Source organism: Varanus komodoensis, unplaced genomic scaffold (genome assembly GCF_004798865.1).
Source record: "Varanus komodoensis strain SLA01 unplaced genomic scaffold, ASM479886v1 scaffold8, whole genome shotgun sequence".
In the NCBI taxonomy this organism is placed as follows: domain Eukaryota; kingdom Metazoa; phylum Chordata; class Lepidosauria; order Squamata; family Varanidae; genus Varanus; species Varanus komodoensis.
Window position 1 is genome coordinate 28828997 of NW_025336481.1, and position 17250 is coordinate 28846246.

The window sequence follows — 17250 nt, forward strand, 5'->3', positions numbered from 1 at the left end:
ACCTGGAGTCCTGAGTCACACTTAGACCTTGTTAAAATCAATGGAACTTAAGTTAGTCATATCTAATTTTTCACCTTGTTTTGCATTGGAGCAAAGCATGGTTTGGGTCTTTATCCAGCATAAGATATCTAAAAACACCAGAGTGCTAGTCATAGCTGCTCAGACATTAATCCCATTGAATTTTCTTAAAGTTAAAAGGATATCAGATTGCAACCTTAATCTTTGCTGAGTTGTTGCCTCCATTTGCTTGTTTTGAAATACCTCATCTCAGAACAGAATTAAGGCTACTAAGAACAACATCAATTCAAATTGAACAAGTAGTTACATTACACAGATTTAACTTTCAGAAGCCTACTCTAGCTAGAACTTAACATTTCCAACAGGAGTTTCGTTTTTATTTCCACTGCGGTCAAACCCCAGTGGCTACAATCCTGCTCTGTTTAGGCAGAGCACTAACTTTTTAGCTTAGAGGAGAAAAACTGTGGCCTCATTAGTCTGCAATTCTGCTCTAGATGCATGGCTGTTTTCTGTTTTGCTTTCTTCTGCACAGAAAAAGGTGCCTTGATCACCTTCAAGGTACTTCTGCAAAGCAACTGGCTTTCCTCCCTTCTTTTTCTATGTTCTAGCTGTGCTATTTGGGGTTGACACAGGGAGAAAGAGGTGAGAAATAGAACAGGAACAGAGAAGGAGCAAGATGCATTTCCCCAGAGCACATACTTCAGACTTCCATTGTGCGGCAGGCCAATCCTGCACTTGCCTTTTGATTAAAACTGAGTTACCAAAAAAAAAAAAACAGAAAGGCTGGCACCACCCACAGCATAGCACCCTGCCCCTGTACTAATCATTGCTTAATGCTAGAGGATGAAGCCTTTGGCCCTCAAGGCTCCCCTTCCTTTTTAACCCTTTTTTAAAACTATGGCTACAAATCTAACCCTGATTTACAGGCAATAAATCCCACTGAAGGGCTTATTTATTTATTTATTTATTTTATTAAAACATTTTTATGCCGCCCCATTCGCCGAAGCCTCGGGGCGGCTTACAAGTTATTTACGTATTGCAAAGTAAGTGATTGGGACTTGTTGTGCTTCATCGTAGGATCCCCTCCCTTTATTCTACAGGCCTTAATAGCGTCTCATTTCCTCTCCTTCCACCCTGCAGGAACTGCACACAGTTATATATGCAGGGCAGCATGACAAACCATTATGGAAAATGCTGCAGGCACTACAGTCAGTAACAGAGGCACTCAGTGCAGATTATGCATGTGGCCGGGCATGGGAACTATGTGAAAAGGACCCCTTTCATTTCAGAACTAGTCACAAGACATCACGAATAACACTGTGAATACTGCTGTATAATCCATTCAGCAGGAAAACCAGAAAGACTCACGCTTCAAGAAGCTGCACTTACATTTCATTTAGTTTTGTCATGAAAATATCAGCACTGATAAACTTGCATCACTAACTTAAAAGTCAAATTCAAAATTTAGACAAAGTTAATTGTGTCGCATGTTTTTAAATATTGCCAATTCCTGGAGTTAGTCTATTTTTTGGCACTAGGGGGCAACCTAAAAGTTAGAAATCTGCCTGAGTGTTAGGGTGTTTTTGGAAAAGGTGTGTTCTAATTGAATATCTGAAGAACAACTATATACTGCCATTTATCATGGGGACATTTACAACCATCCAAATTGCTGGTTGTTTGAGGAGAATGTTTATCATATCCTTGCTTCCCAGATATCTGTTGAATAATGTGAACATAGTAAAAATTTCCTCATTATGTTGGTGACTGAACGTCAAAGACAAAAGATGACCTATGTAAAAATTAGCATATACAGAAAGGCATTCTCACTGACGGGAAATATAATTATTCCATATAAGCTATGGTAAACTTACCTGTGGAAAAATGTAATACTTAACTACAGAATGCTTAAACATAAGGTGATTCACAAAAATGGCATCACATAATTCCTAACAGCACAGACACTCTGCTAGTTTTCACTTCATGTAACATTTACTGTCAAGTACAAAACAAACAAAAATATCTGGCTGCTAGATAAACCAGAAAAGTGCCCAGCCAGAACCATCATCCTTTTGCAGGCTGGAATTAAGGGTTCTTGCAAGCCCAATTTGACTTGGGTAATCCTGAAAGGGGTTTTACTCACATGATTTGAGGCTGCTATTTTCAAGATAAGGTGTCCTTCTCAGGTACTCACCCCATTCCTGATCAGAAGAACTCCATCCTACATACATTATTTCCCAAAGAGAACGAAAGCAAAATTTGTAAAGCCTGTTCAGCACTAGGACTAATCTAAGTAAATCAGCTGAGCTGCTTGAAAAGGTTCCTTGTGAGCATGACTCTATGACAGCATGAGCACTTTTTTTAAGGACATGAATTACGTCTCACAATGAGATTGATGTGTTTAATTTTGGCAAGGTATGAAGCATCTTCTGCTCTATATTTATAGGTAAGTTTGGACCAGCATAAAAGTGGCACATTCTCCATTCTGTTTACACTGTTTTAAAAGTGATCTGAATATTGATCATAAGAATTTACTTCAACACTCCAGTATTATTTACTTGCCAATGAGATTAGAAAAACTCAGTCAGACTTTTGCAGAAATCAAACTAGTCTCATGTTATTAGACCTGCAAGATAACCTTGGCCTAAATAAATGCAGTAAGTATTCCACTTTTACTCAGTGACTTTGAACAGTTATTTTAACTTCATCTTCAGCACTTCTTCTACGTGTTTGAACACAGCAGGGTCTTCAATGGTTGGACTTATCTGAGGAAATAAGAACAAGAAGTCAAAATACCTGATTGTTAGCTACTGTACAATTGACTTTGCCTAGTTTTGTTGAAATCATACAAAACTCACTATTTGCCCATCAAAACCAATATGGCATACACTCTACACATGGCACTGAAAGCAGAATTTTGTAGCTACCTCCTTATCATAAACCAAAATGGTTCAATGTGGAAATGGATGGAGATGAATGTGACAAAAATGGGGTACTGGGTGCTGGAAAGTGTATCTGCCATTCTAAAGGCACTTCGTGAACCAGGGATGTTTGGCTACACTTATGTGCCTGCTATGGGGTGGTAAATTGTTGTATTTCAGGAGCTGACACAACGGGACTATGTTTCTTCTCACGGGATATGGCTCCCAAGTTAAAGCCATGTAAATGCCACTCCGTACTCCTTTGATGCTAAGGCATGACATTAGGTGGGGCATTAAATGAAGCTGCAGACAGCACTATATAAAAGCAAAATACTGTGTGTGTTCATTGCATATATTATGCATGGCAGTCATTAAAAAATCTTGATATGCACCTCGTATGGCTTGCTGTTCACCAGTGAAGAAAGAGCAGAGCGTGGTATCTTGCCAGAACGAGTTTTCGGGATCTGTTTCACAAATACTGCTTTCCGGAATGCTGCCACAGGGCCAATATTTTCTCTAACCCTTTTCACAATCTCTTCCAAAAGCTTTTCTTCTTCAATATCCACTCCTGACAAGGAATGTAAAAGCACAATTTTCATAAGAGATTTTATTCTATTGTATGGTTACAGTTCTGTTAGATGCCCAAGGTCAAGTCAAGATTTAAATATGAAATAAATCATGTTCGTGCTCCTGACCCAAAGTTAGCTTTGGCTTTGTACACAGAACATTGCTCACCATTCCTCAGGACACATAATGCTAGTGGGACATGGCCTTTTAAGGAATCCTCCTGGCCGACAACAGCACAATCTGCCACAGCACTATGGGAGAGAACCGCCTGATGGGAGAACAGGAAAAAGACATCAGTGAACAAATCTGCATATGCACATTCATTATCAATCCATGGTATTTGAAGATCAAGACATAATCTTTCACCCAATGTGAGGGAAACTTTCAGACAGACAATGGAAACAAATGCCCAGGTTATCTTCCTTTAATATTAATGATGTCTTAAAAGTTAGTATCCTAAGACCTCATGCCATGGTGCATTTCTTGAAAAACTCTAGATGTAGGATGGATTTCTTGAAAGGCAGCATGCATTCATCTATGGTGACTGATGTTGTCTATGCTAACTCAGCACTTCTAGTTTTTGACCTGTATGCTCTTGATATGCTCTTTTATACTTACCCTACAATCTCATGTAACCAGCTTTCCATATTTATGTAAGTGCTAAATGTAAATGATGTGGTGCCTATTCAATGGCATACAGACTGTAACACTTCAGCCAATCATTTAAGTGTAATAGTCTATAATAATCTAGCAAAAATGCATTGGACCATTTACATCGGGCACCAACCAACACCTTCTGTGCAAATGCAGTATTTCAAATTATGACTTTGTATCAGCCTTTCAACCAGTAACACGCTGCATAAACCACAGCCATATCTATCCTGCAAAACATTTTCACACAAAGCAAAGTGGTCAGGTTGACTTATGTTTCATTGTTTCATGAGTCTGCACTGGGAGTAATAATACACAGAGAACTCTTAAATGGAGATTAAACTATCTCTTAATGTCACAGTTAAAACAGGAAAGACAAAGAATCAATACATTATTTAAAAGTGCAGCAACTTTATCAGGCATTCAGCAAAGCAATCAATTGCTACCCACTATTTAGTAAACAAACAATGGGGATTAAACAGCTCTTTTCAACAATACAAGGGAGACATCACTGCAGTGAAGTATGAACAACTGGTGAAACAAGAAATTGAGTCCAATTTCTCCTAAAAGCTAAGACAGAACGATTATGCAGATTCATTTTACCTGTGCCTCACACCAGTTTGTCAGGATGAAGCTGCTATAAATAAGATGCCTTCTCTCAAGCAGAAAAGAGAAGGTTTGAGCAAGTTTCCTAACACTTTTTTTAAATTCTACAGTTCCCAATATTCCTAACACTTCCTATCTCTGCTTTGGGCCAAAAGAATAACAGAGCACAGAGTTCCAAATAGGCTTCCTAAGGTTCAACACTGTCAGAAAATGAAGAGAATTGAGGCCTCTATCAAATAGTATTTAGGTAAGGTTAAAGCCCAATACATATAAAATTGTGAAGTTGTGTAGGTACCTGGGAGGGTGGGAGAGCACTTAGTGTGTGACCTGGTTCCCATGTGTATGGATATTGCAACTATCCACATAGCCACCAAATATGGGAAGAAGCTGCCATTAATTCTGTCCACTTGGGCAGACCATAAGGATCTTACAGTGCAAGGGAAGGGTAAAGCAGACATTGTATGCCCAAGAAACAAATTCTTCCCTGCTCCTGAGGAAACCTACTTCTGATTTATATACAGCTCACCATATTTAAAAAGATTTTCCAATTTGCATAGTTAACAGCTGGCAAAACCTCATTGTAACAGCCATGGTCTGCCACCTTCCTCATCTTGCAGGCCTGGTCTTAGCACACAGCATCCTTGGGAAGCTGCCAGAAGCCAGCATACTACCTGCTGCCTCTACTGGCCCTCCTTGTAAACTTTTATTTTCCTTCAGCATTCCACTTGGCACCACCAGACTATTATACCAGGGAGCCATTTCACAAATAGCAATGTGAGTGTTTGTGAAGCACACCCAAGTGCTCATCGAATAAGTACCCCCAGATAAGTCTGTGCATAGGACCGTGTCCACCAGTCACCCCCAGATCTTGGTCTCTTGTCTTCATCCTTTTCTGATTTTTGGTTTGCGTTCTCATAGTTCTTGGTTTCTGTGAGTTTATTACTTGCAAGTTCGACAAATGAGAAAAGCTTTGATCCTTATGGTCTGCACATGTTTTCCTTTGATACTATCCTTTCCTTTTCCTTCTACTTATTGGTTGGTCATATTCTTAATTATCTCTTTGTTGTATTTTTTCAAGTCTTCTAATGCTCCCTTGTCTTCTCTCAGAACACCATTTAAGTTTATTCTCTCTCAAATACTTATTTTCTTTTTTCTTTTTACTAATTCTTAGTGATAGGTTCCGCCTCTTTTCTGCTTGATTCTTGTTTGCTGTTCCTATGGAACCTAACACAGATATTTTTGGTCTTCCTTAAAAGTTAGGTTTTATTTCCCACACTTGATTTGTTTTCCAGGTCAGTCATAGCTTTCTTTTCAACTAAACCTCTCTCCTTATATAGCATGGACTATAGCATTATTCATTTAAAAAATATAACCGGTTCTCTCCTCTTTCTGCTGTTCCTAGCTAAGTATTCTTCCTGGTTAATCTCTTATTCCACTTCTACTCATCATTTTTATTACGTTATTCATTGCTTAGTCCTTATTCTCTGTTCTTGACCATTATTAGTTCTTTCTCCCATCCACAACTTCCCTTTATTAGAGCAGCTTATATATATTCATGATATCTTTCTGATCATGTTCTCTTGCTCATCATGCATTACAGTTTTATGGTTTGCTTTTCTTTATCCTTTTCTTCATTCTCGCCCTCTTCAAAGTCAAGTATATGTTTCTTCAATATTGTTCCTTAATTTATTAAAATCAGATTATTCGCTTTCTATTCTTCTGCTCTGTGTATTTTAAAGTCTTTCCTGTGGTTAATGTCTTCTAAAAACATTTTGCTGGATCCTTTGTCAGATAACCACATAGTTTTTCTTTCTTTTGTGTTAAGAGCATCGTGCATTTTCTCAGTGCGGTGGGTTCAGATTTGAGCATGCTTGGAATAGACCCATTAAAATCACTGAGGTTAAAATAAACTTGACAAACTTGTATCAGTGATTTTATACGGCCCAATAGCCAAAGATCTCTAGGCAGTTCACAAAAATTACAACTCAAAAATATAGAAACACAATATAACAAAAACATAAAAATTAAAAAAAAAACAGCAGATAACAAAGTAAACAGGTTTGCTCTTAGCACGTGCCTTGATTATCTTTAGGCCAATTCACTGTCTGATCATTTTAATGTTTTTAATTCATTTAATTGTCTACTTAACTTTCTCAGTAGGCACCATTTGTTTTTTAAAGATTATCATTGACACTGCCGATCCTTCTCTTTTTGTTTGCTTACCTAGTAATGATTTATCTGGTTAACTGGTTTTGTTTTTTCTTGGCTTTATCTGTCATTCTTTACTCATATATATTAAATTGCATATTGTTGTTGTTATCAGCTTTTAGGTGCCTTTCAGTTCTTGATTACCTTCAGGTTATTTTGCATCTTTGACTTCTTGATTGCCATATCCTATGATTATCGCCTACAAAGTCCTCTATGGCTTGGGATCGGGCTGCCAAAAAGATTATCTTCTCTCGTATAGAACTATTCAGGTATTAAGATATTTGGGAGAAGCCCTTCTTTTGATGCTACCTCTACATTCAGAGGCATGTTTGGTGATGATGAGAGGGGGCCTCCCTAGAGGTCAATCCCAGAATGGAATTCCTTGCTACGGGAATTTCTTGTCATACTAGCAGCAGGCAGAGACCTCTTGATTTGCACAAGCCTTTGGCATGTAAATGAAGCTATTGGCTCAGTGACTTTTTCTGCAGTTGTTTTTTTAAGTTTTAATACAATGCTTTTATTAATTAAATGAAGTTGTATTTATGACTTTATATCTCCCTGAGTGCCAGTTTTCTTGGTGAGAGGATATCGATCAAATAAATAAATAGCTATTTCTTTAGGACCAATTATCATTTTTACGCAAACAATTCTCAGTTGCATGTTTCTGTTCTAATTAACTTAATTTTTAAAAACTTTCTGCTTGCTTATCTGTTCCTGGATGGATACTTTTTTTCCCTTAAGCTTAATCAAAAATAGTCTATTATTTTTCTTCCTCGTTGAGTTGATGGTATCATAGCATCTTCTGCCTGAAATCTAGATTATCCTATGTGAGTCTACCCTTCTCTTGTTATATTTGTTCTGTTGTCAAATGTAGCAATAGTAACATCTAAAAAAGAGAAAGTGTTTCTATTGACTTATCTCATACTTTGATTTTTACCTTTCTTGTTTATTCTCATTATTTACTTGTACTTTCATGTCTCCTCATAGGCCTTTTAATTCAATTTTTCAATCAGTCTTTCAAATAATTCTATCTGCTTTGAAGTATGGTCATATTACTTCTTCATTGCTTTCTATTCATTAGTTACTCTGCCTTTTCCTTATTCAATCTAAGAAGTTATTAATTTTTAGGTAGAACCATTGTTTGGTGGTCCTCCTTTACTTTCATGTTGTTATTCTTTTCATTCTTTGCAGATAAGTCAGTCAGTTTAGAGGCGATTCCTTGAAATTGAGAAGTCACTGATGTGGGCTGTGGACCACTTAAGCTACTTTCAAAAAGCTACTGCACTAGAATATATCTTCATAATACTTTATTGCAGTATTTTTAAATAATATCCTGTTGCTTTCTCCACTGTTAACAATGCTGGGCAAGAACTGGAGCAACACAGAATGTTCCTGTCCATTACATGAACTTGTCCTTGAAGCCCTTTTCAAGAAGCCATATTCCACTGCAGTCTGAATAGTAGCTGGAGTTGTTTACCTCCTCAATTGCCCCAGCTGAAATCCTGTGACCTGCAACATTGATGACATCATCCACTCGAGACATGACATACAAATAGCCATCTTCATCCATGTAACCGGCATCCATCGTATCATAGTACCCCTGAGAATGAATTAAAAATACTTCAGGATATTAAACATGTCAGTAATATTTTCTTCCTATTTTAAATAATTCAGTCACCTCCAATGTGCACAACTCTTGCCATAATCCCATCTGCAGCACTAATCTAAAATAATCTGGACTTTATGGTGCCCATGTGGAGCCTGAAGCAGTGGTTTCTGTGCAATGTGACAATGAACATACAGAGCAGCTCATTGTGTGCATAGTTTGCCTTGCATGTTGCCATCTCGAGATCAGCTCTGAACATTCCAGGAGGAGGAAACTGCCCTTTCGTCTAGTTGGGACATGAGGAAGGGTGACGCAGAGGCAGATTTGGGGGGCACTGGATCTCTTACATTATATTAGACTGCACAGATGGACAAGCGAGAATGTTTATTTAGCAGTAAGAAACAGCTGTATTCTACTATGAGATCAGTGAGATAATTTAGTTTGAAAAGAGAGAAGTTTAGCAAACATTGAACTTACTCAGTAAACTTTAAAAGTTCAGGAATATAAAACATTTCCACAAAGCTAGGCAAAATTTGGAACTCTAAATTTCAACATTGCAATGTATGGCTGTGAAAGTTGGACCATAAAGAAGGCTGAGCACCGAAGAACTGAGGCCTTTGAATTGTGGTGCTGGAGAAGGAGACTCCAGCGACTCCCTTGGACCACAAGGCAATCAAACCAGTCAATCCTAGAGGAGATCAACCCTGACGGCTCTTTAGAAGGCCAGATACTGAAAATGAAACTCAAATACTTTGGCCACCTAATGAGAAGGAAGGACTCCCTGGAGAAGAGCCCAATGCTGGGAACAATTTACGGCAAAAAAAGAAGGGGACGGCAGAGAATGAGTGGCTAGATGGAGTCATGGAAGGAATCAGCATGAGCTTGGGTGGACTCTGGGGGATGGTGGAGGACAGGAAGGCCTGGAGGAATGTTTTCCATGGGGCCACGATGGGTCGGACACGACTTCGTGACTTAACAACAACAACAAAATTCAACAGGGAGTACACAAGGACAGAAAGCTGCAATTCAGCACTGCCACAGCCATTTTAGCAGACATTTGGGCATTTTGCTGCTGCCACCACACCACTGACATTTGATGGTAATGTCCCCAACAATGCATGCAGACCCCCAACAGTGATTGGGGGGGGGGAGTCCTCCAAGTTGCCTAGATTTTCTGTAGGCAATTCTGCACTAAAGAGAAGAATAGAGGAACCTGCCCTGTAGGTGCTGGACCCTTTGTCCATCCAGTGGCTTCACGGGGTTTCAGGCCGGGTTTTTTCCCAGCCCTGCCTGTCAGCCCCATCTACTTCACAGGGCGGTAGTTGTGAGAATAAAATGGAACATGTAAGCCACTTGGGGTTCCTTGCAAGAGAAAAAAACGGTAGGCTATAAATACAATTACTGATAACATCTGGAGGCATTGGGGACTGAATCTGGGACTGCTTATATGCAAAGCATGTGCTTTACTATAGATCTCTGATCCCTCCCTATAGAGGAACAAATAAAAGAGTAATAGGGAATACATGTTTATCTATATGGAGTAAGAGAAAAAGTATGGCTTCTGGGCAAGACTTTTATGGTGCCACACTGTGCCTCATTCACAGAATTTTATGGACAAGCTCCAGGCATTGTTCTCCAGTCACAACCCTCCCCTGTTTTCCCACTGCTTTTATCATCTTTCCTCTGACTGTAGCAAAGACATGAAGCAGAAAAATATAGCTGCACAATGTCTTTTGATTGGTATCTTTAGTAGTGCTCCATCTGGAAGCATTTGCAGAAGTAATTTCTTATATGTTTAATTCACTTACTGGGTATTTTTGGAAATATAATTCCTTGTACAGCTCCTCATTTTTCCAAAGATCCAGAAACGCTCCTGGAGGCAAAGGCAACCTGGTGTTTTTCCCCAAAAAAGATAAAATGGTGAGAGCAAAAGGTTAACAGAAATAAAATGCAAAGAAAACGTGTAAGAATATGATAAGCATACAAGAAAGGAATTTTATTTTGGTACAAATTTAGAAACCAACACATACAAGTATATTTTTAGTAAACATGAGGCTTCATTAGCCAGCTGTGTTAGTGTAAAAGGGCAGTTTTCAAGAGACTGGATTCAAGACTGGATGCCTTCTGTGAACAGAAATGTTCCTCTCACAGAAAAGGCCTCTGGGCAATTTTCAGGGAGTCCCCACCCCACCCCACAACCCACTCCATCCAGATCGTCTACCTAATTTTCAGGGAGCTGCCACAGTGAGAAAGGTCTGCTGTCACACCCCAGCTTCACATGGCTAAATCTGGACCAAGGTTAACCTGTAATTCTTGAGATGATCTACGCTAGAACTGTAACCAGTACTTCAGAATATTTGCTGCTCAGTTCAGGAAATGGCCACAATATGCTCAGCAGATACTGGCATTTATTTTATTCCTTCTTACAGCAACAAAAACAGAGCCAGGGAGGAAACCTGATTTTAAACTCCACTGGTTAAATCAATGGATGCACAAATTATAGGCATTCTTCAAAGTGAAGACACTCTTATGTCAAATCAAAGGAACAATCAGTCTGCTAATCCTGAAGATTTCCTTTTAGCATGGAAGGCTTTCTTTTGCACAAAAATTAATGCATGCTGAGATAACATCCTACAACTCCAAGAATTCCCAAGGCAGCATAGTAATCCTCAAAAGTTCAATCTTCAATCTTTTTTTCTCACTGAACCTTTACTTTTAAAGATGTAAAGTATTCAACGTATCAGAACTGACCCTAAATTGGAAGCAGAGTGTTATAAAATTGAAAGAACTAAGAATAAGTATATTTCAAGTTAATTTAAACTATGATTCTGGGTCACTTTGTGTGAAAAAATGTATGAGAAACGTGTGGCCAGATTTGACCTTAACACTAAGGCACAGTATGGTTTGTCAAAATCAGCACAGGTTATTCACCACCCTGGCTGGGTTCAAATAACACAACAAACAACCCTTGGCTTATAAACTACCACAGCTTCCCGTGTAGCAAGAACCCAGTCACTGGACTGGTTCTTACAGTAAACTATCATGGTAATTCAATCACTATGATAGGTTGTTAAGTGCCAAGTGTCAACAGTGAGTCCAATGTTCAACTGAGCCCACTGTGGGTGCTTTGCTTCTTCCTCCCCTTCCCTCTCATGTCTTCCGGCAGTGTCCCAGGGAGCACTGTGGGAAGAAGCGAGGCTCTTCCATTTGACAGCTGCCATTACAATCACCTTGCTGCAGCTGTCAGATCTCCCCACTATGAAAGCAAGGCTCATGCCCAGGAGTGCAACTGCGAGGACAGGAGAACTAGAGAGTAAGGGCACCTTCTTCACTCCATACTGCTGCCCTGTTTTCAGGTGAGCATCACCAGAAAACTGGCTGCTATTGCTTGCCTAAAAGGCTTACTCTCAAGCAGGAGGTAGCAAGGGGGTCCGATCTGCTTGGGGCTGCTGTCAAAAAAACATGGCAAACCTGCAAGATCACCAGTCCCCTCTTCCACTCTCAGGCAGGAGGCAGTGAGGGCAGATCTACTCAGAAGCACTGCTCTGAAAATGGGTCAGCTCTGCCAAGCCAATCATCAGTTCTACTCTCAAGCAGCAGGGGGCTGTGAGGAAGCGCAATCTGCTGCTCTTGTCAAACAGCTCGCTAGTTTTGGGCCTTGACTTGCCCCAGTTTGGACAACACAACAATGAATCATGGTACAATCAACCCTCAGACAAACTACTGTGACTTAATGTGGTTGACAAGTATTATGAGCCACAGTGGTCAATCACCACAGCTGGATTCCCACAACACAGTGAACACCCAACCATAACAAGCAGGAGCTGGTTGTTGTATCATGTGAACCCAGTCATTGGCCAGGTTCACACAACACAAGAAACCATGGTGAAATCTTACCATATGTCTGTGTGTCATTCAGACCCGTTTCAGGAGTTCCTGTGCTTTGGATTAGCTTTTTGAAATGATAAGAGATGATCGACTGCCTGTTCTAAAATTTCCATGCTCCACAGCAGCCTTTCCAGCTGTCCAGACTTGGGATTGCCATTTTACCATTGTTGCTTTGGAAACACCCCGACCACAGAACTGGCCAATTCTAGCATTCAGCCTTTACTCCCTAGCAACTAATACATCATTTCTTGCTTTAGTCTCATTGGAAAAGCAGTATGTCTGTCTCCTCATTTAGTTTTAGAAACGGGGGGGGGGGGGGTGAAAATACATGGAAGGAAAAGGGGTGCATCATGGGGGAGACATCCTGTGTACCAGAAACTGTGTCAAAACCCATCCCCACTAACTATGGTTTGTTAACCAGCTATAAACCCAACTAGAATCCTAGAATCCATGGTCCATTGTTGCTGAATGAAGTCCAGCTTGGTTAAACCATGGCTTGTTGTGATTTCTGAACCAAAAGGCATGGGTTATCCCTGTCTAGTCTGCACTGCTGTCCATGCTTACAGAGGCAGACAGCAAGAGTAGTCTGAAAGTGAAACTACCTGGAAGGCTGGCAAAATGGTTGGGAGAGAGATAGGAAAAACAAGCTGTGGTTTATTTATAGATCTGCAAAGCAATTCATAGCTAAGGCAACAAACAATGTCTAATATAAATAAACCTTTAGTGTTTGTGCAAGTGCAGCCATTGAATTGCAAATGTAATTTTTTTAAAAAGAATGTAGCTAAAAGTTTTCATGATGCATTCATTTATACTTCTTAATCCTTTCACTAGGAGTCACATGCATCTCTAAATTCAAAAGGCTGTTAATGTCTAAATACTTTCAGTAGCTATAATTTACAAAAGATTTCTCTTTAATACAAAGACTCTATTGTGCTTTGTCCACATAACATTTTATTTATTTATTTATTTATTTATTTATTTATTTATTTATTTGGGATTCTTATATGCCACCCCATTCACATAATCTAGATGCATACCTCAAATAAGCAACTATACAGGATGTCACTGAAAGTAGGTAAACAGATTGGCATGCACATAGGTGGATTCAGAACCAATGAACCATAGGTTCATGCCCTTTTGTATGCATCTCTGCATTTCTATCATTATGCCCTATAACTAGATTTTCCAGGAATAAAACTGGTGTAGGGATGGCAAACTCAACCCTTGACTACCCGGTGAATTTGACCAAAGTTTGCCTGGAAATGCTGAGCTAGACAATTACCCTTGTGGCTCCACAGCAGTTTACTATCTTTTGATGCTGGGATGCATCAGCCAAATATATGGCCACTTCAACTATATCCCCAGTACTCCTACGATACTCACAGGACCTACATTCTATGCAAATGTACTAGCTTCAGAAATGCCCCCTAAGAGGCATTTGAAGTTATTCCTTGTGTCTTGCTTCCCCACAGCACTTCTCTGAAAAGCTAAAGCAACTGAATATGCTAACATTAAATGAAGTATTCCCCAACTTGAGTTTTCCACCTTGAATGCATGCTTGTGACAGGAAAGCCATTTTGGTGAATATTTTGATACACTAACACAATCCTGTTGGACTACAACTCTGGTCCTGCTCAGCCAGCATCAGGTTGGAGAAAGCTGCACTAGCAATACATCAAACCTGGCCTAATTGATAAGGTGATAGTTAAAGAACACTAAGATCCTGATAGCTATAAAACCCTTTCTTGATCTCATCTGCTTTTAGCTCTTAGCTCTGATGGCCTACCTCAAAGCCTGCTTGTGCATTGACAGGTTCAATTTCATAAATGTTGCTACAGGTGCCCAAACAGTTTCATGCCCAAACTTTTCAAGTGTTGATTTGAAAAAGTCAAGCCACCTACAGTGGAGCAAGTGCCAGTTTTCACATTCTGAGAAAGACTCTCCCACACAGTATCTGAAAAGCTGCTAGCTGTGTTGACTCTCAATAACCTATTAGCCAGGTTCACACCTAAAACTAAGCCAGCCTATGGCCCACTGTTGTGTCAGAACTTACAAACAAGCCATGGCTTGCTAACCAACTATGAACCACAATTAGCACCTGTGATTTGTGGCCCTCATTCAAAGTCTGACTCATTTAAACCATGGCTTGTCTTGATGTCTGAGCCAAGAAGCATGGGTTTTTGCTGTTATCTACCCTGGCATAGCTGAAGATAGCAAGAGCATCCTGAGGCTGAAGTCACTGGCTAACCAGTTAAGGGGAAAAATGGAAAAAATCTGTTTGCTCATCCAAAAGACCATTTGTGGCTAAAGCATAAACCCTGGTTAACATAAACTGCATTTCATTGCTATGTGCAAACACAAATGGCAACAGCTTTGCAGATCAACATTAACACAGAATATTTTAACCAAACTTTTATCCTTTACTGTTAGTTAAAACTGGCATAAAACAGCAGCCCAACAACAGACTCATTTCCGAAAGATGCTCTGAAACATGACTGATCTAGAGATGTGTGCAAGGGCAGGGAGATGTATGTGTATGTGTATATGTATATGTATGCACGTGTGTGTGTGTGTGTGTGTGTGTGTGTGTGTGTGAGAGAGAGAGAGAGAGAGAGAGAGAGAGAGAGAGAGAGAGAGAGAGAGCGCACCATGTTAAAGAGGGTGGCCAAATGTTCAGTGATGAAGCCTCAGCTTAGTAAACTTTGTGGTAGAGCGCATCAGACACAATCCGATCTATTGAGCCAGCAACAAAAAGTGTTCACCTTGAATTCATTAAGACACTCGAATAAATCCATGACTAGGAAGCTCAGTGACTACATAAACTGAGAATTTCCAGATAACTCATCAATATTCTTCAAGCTTTCATCCACAATAGCAAATATGTTGACCTTTGAATTTGTCCCCAAAAAACAGCAAAATCCCCTCTAAAAGCTCTTTGAGGCCAGAAAAAGGAGAAGGAAAGTTGATGTCAACAATGGTACAGCAAGTGTTTGAATGGAAAGAAGAAAGAGGTATCACAAACCTATAGAAAAAGTGGCAAGTGATTACCCACCAAAAATTACTGCAAGACTCTCTTTGGTTTGTCTTAAATGTGATTCACTCCCATAATGCAGGGCTATTTGATACCAGCACTCTTTCCACATTCACCATATCCATGGCTAATACAATGGAAAAATTGCAAGTTCTTCCTCTAAGCAGAATTGCCACTACAACACAGTAGTCTAGACATAAAGGAAGATTATAATTCCTTAGCCCTTGGTTCTGCAGGTTCTTACTTCTTTTCCTACACAATATTCTTCCTATCAAGAGTCCTCAGCTCCTTCTGTCTGTAGACTGTTTTCTAATCTGCGTCTTCCCCTTCTCTTCTCACCAACCCATGTTCCTCAATTCACTGCATAACCTCTTTCCTTATCTGAAATATCTGAACAGTGAGAATATCTGTAAACATTCAACAACATCACAGCCAGTTGAAGCTACAGTTGTCTTCATACCAAAATGCCTTAGCTCATTGTAATACCCCTATTCCACAAGCTCTTGCTTGGAGTTCTAGTAAAACGTGACTGCAAAGCATAGTTCCAGCTTATTGATGACTTGAGCACTTTGGGCTACAACCATATCTTATAAAATGGCTACCAGAAGATAACAGGTACCACTGATGTGCTGAATCCTGGTTTCTAGCTTCTCTTGAGTAGGTTAAATGGTCAATTCCAAGCAAAGTAGGAAAATCTGCCATTTCTGTACATAGCTGTATATAATGAAAACCTCAGGAAAGGGAAGCTACCTTGTATGCTCACACAATACTAACAGGACAGGAATTTATAACTGATAACATAGCTGAACCTTTGATTTATTTAACTGTCTAAAAGGTCCTTGTGACAGAGAGGAAGGACAATTCTTGCTGACACAGTCATTAAGGACTCCCTAGAGCTTTGTGGTTTTGGTTTTTGCTCTCCTTTTTGCAGCTTAACCATTAAGAAAACCCATTACATCCCAGAACAGGCACATGCACTTCGGACATATGCATTTCAAAAATTAAAACAGGTAACACACAGCAGAGCAGCAACATTGACAGTATTAAAAGAATAGCATCTGATGATTTGAAACAGAAGCTGCATTAGGTGAAACAAGATTAGATATGCATAAGTTAACAGTAATTGAACATACAAGTGTTTGTAAGGATAGTGCATATTTTAAGATATTTCAGAGGACCTGGAACATTGCAAGTTAGTAACAGTAATATAAAGATGTACAGATTTTTCAGTGATTTCACTTTTGGATCCAAGTATGCAGTAAAGATACACCAAAACAAGGAAATCTTCATTTGAACTCTATGGATTTTCTGACTGATTCCAATTCAATCATCAAGAGAGGGGCAAGCTGGGTGGAGAATGTTTAACTGGCTTGCACTTCTGAAATAGACTGTGATTCTTGCATTTTTCACCATTAATTATGTGCAAATATGCACCTAAAATGTGGATTTAGCATAATTTGCAGACAATTCCGTACAAATTGCACTACAGCAACATGGTTTTCAGGTGCTTATTTGTGCAAATTTCATTAGAGGTTTAAAAATATGCAAATTGTGATCCATGTAAGAGATGGTGAACTCAGTCTTACTCGTGCACTTGCTTGAATTGCAACACAGCAAAGAATGCCAGCACAGGGCTAGCAAGCTAAAATTTAGGGAACTGAATCATGAAAATCTAGCAGATATTTACCTCCCAGTGGATTCCTCATGAAAAGAGTAAAGCAAATCCCTACTCTAAGATTTGCCAGACATTTAAGGCT

The 17250-nt window shown here is 39.5% G+C and overlaps 1 protein-coding gene across 3 annotated transcripts in view; it reads right to left on the minus strand.

Annotated features, from left to right (window-relative positions):
* Positions 1–1071: 1071 nt before the first annotated feature.
* Positions 1072–17250, minus strand: part of ACSS3 (acyl-CoA synthetase short chain family member 3) — a 50643-nt gene continuing 34464 nt past the window's right edge. For all 3 annotated transcript variants that reach the window (XM_044455339.1, XM_044455340.1, XM_044455341.1), the window contains 5 exons: positions 10383–10464; positions 8446–8568; positions 3672–3771; positions 3329–3504; positions 1072–2780 (listed from right to left, as the gene is read on the minus strand). In XM_044455339.1, the coding sequence (XP_044311274.1) occupies positions 2709–2780; positions 3329–3504; positions 3672–3771; positions 8446–8568; positions 10383–10464 (553 nt within the window). In that variant the 3' untranslated portion in view covers positions 1072–2708. The remainder of the gene's footprint in view (positions 2781–3328; positions 3505–3671; positions 3772–8445; positions 8569–10382; positions 10465–17250) is intronic.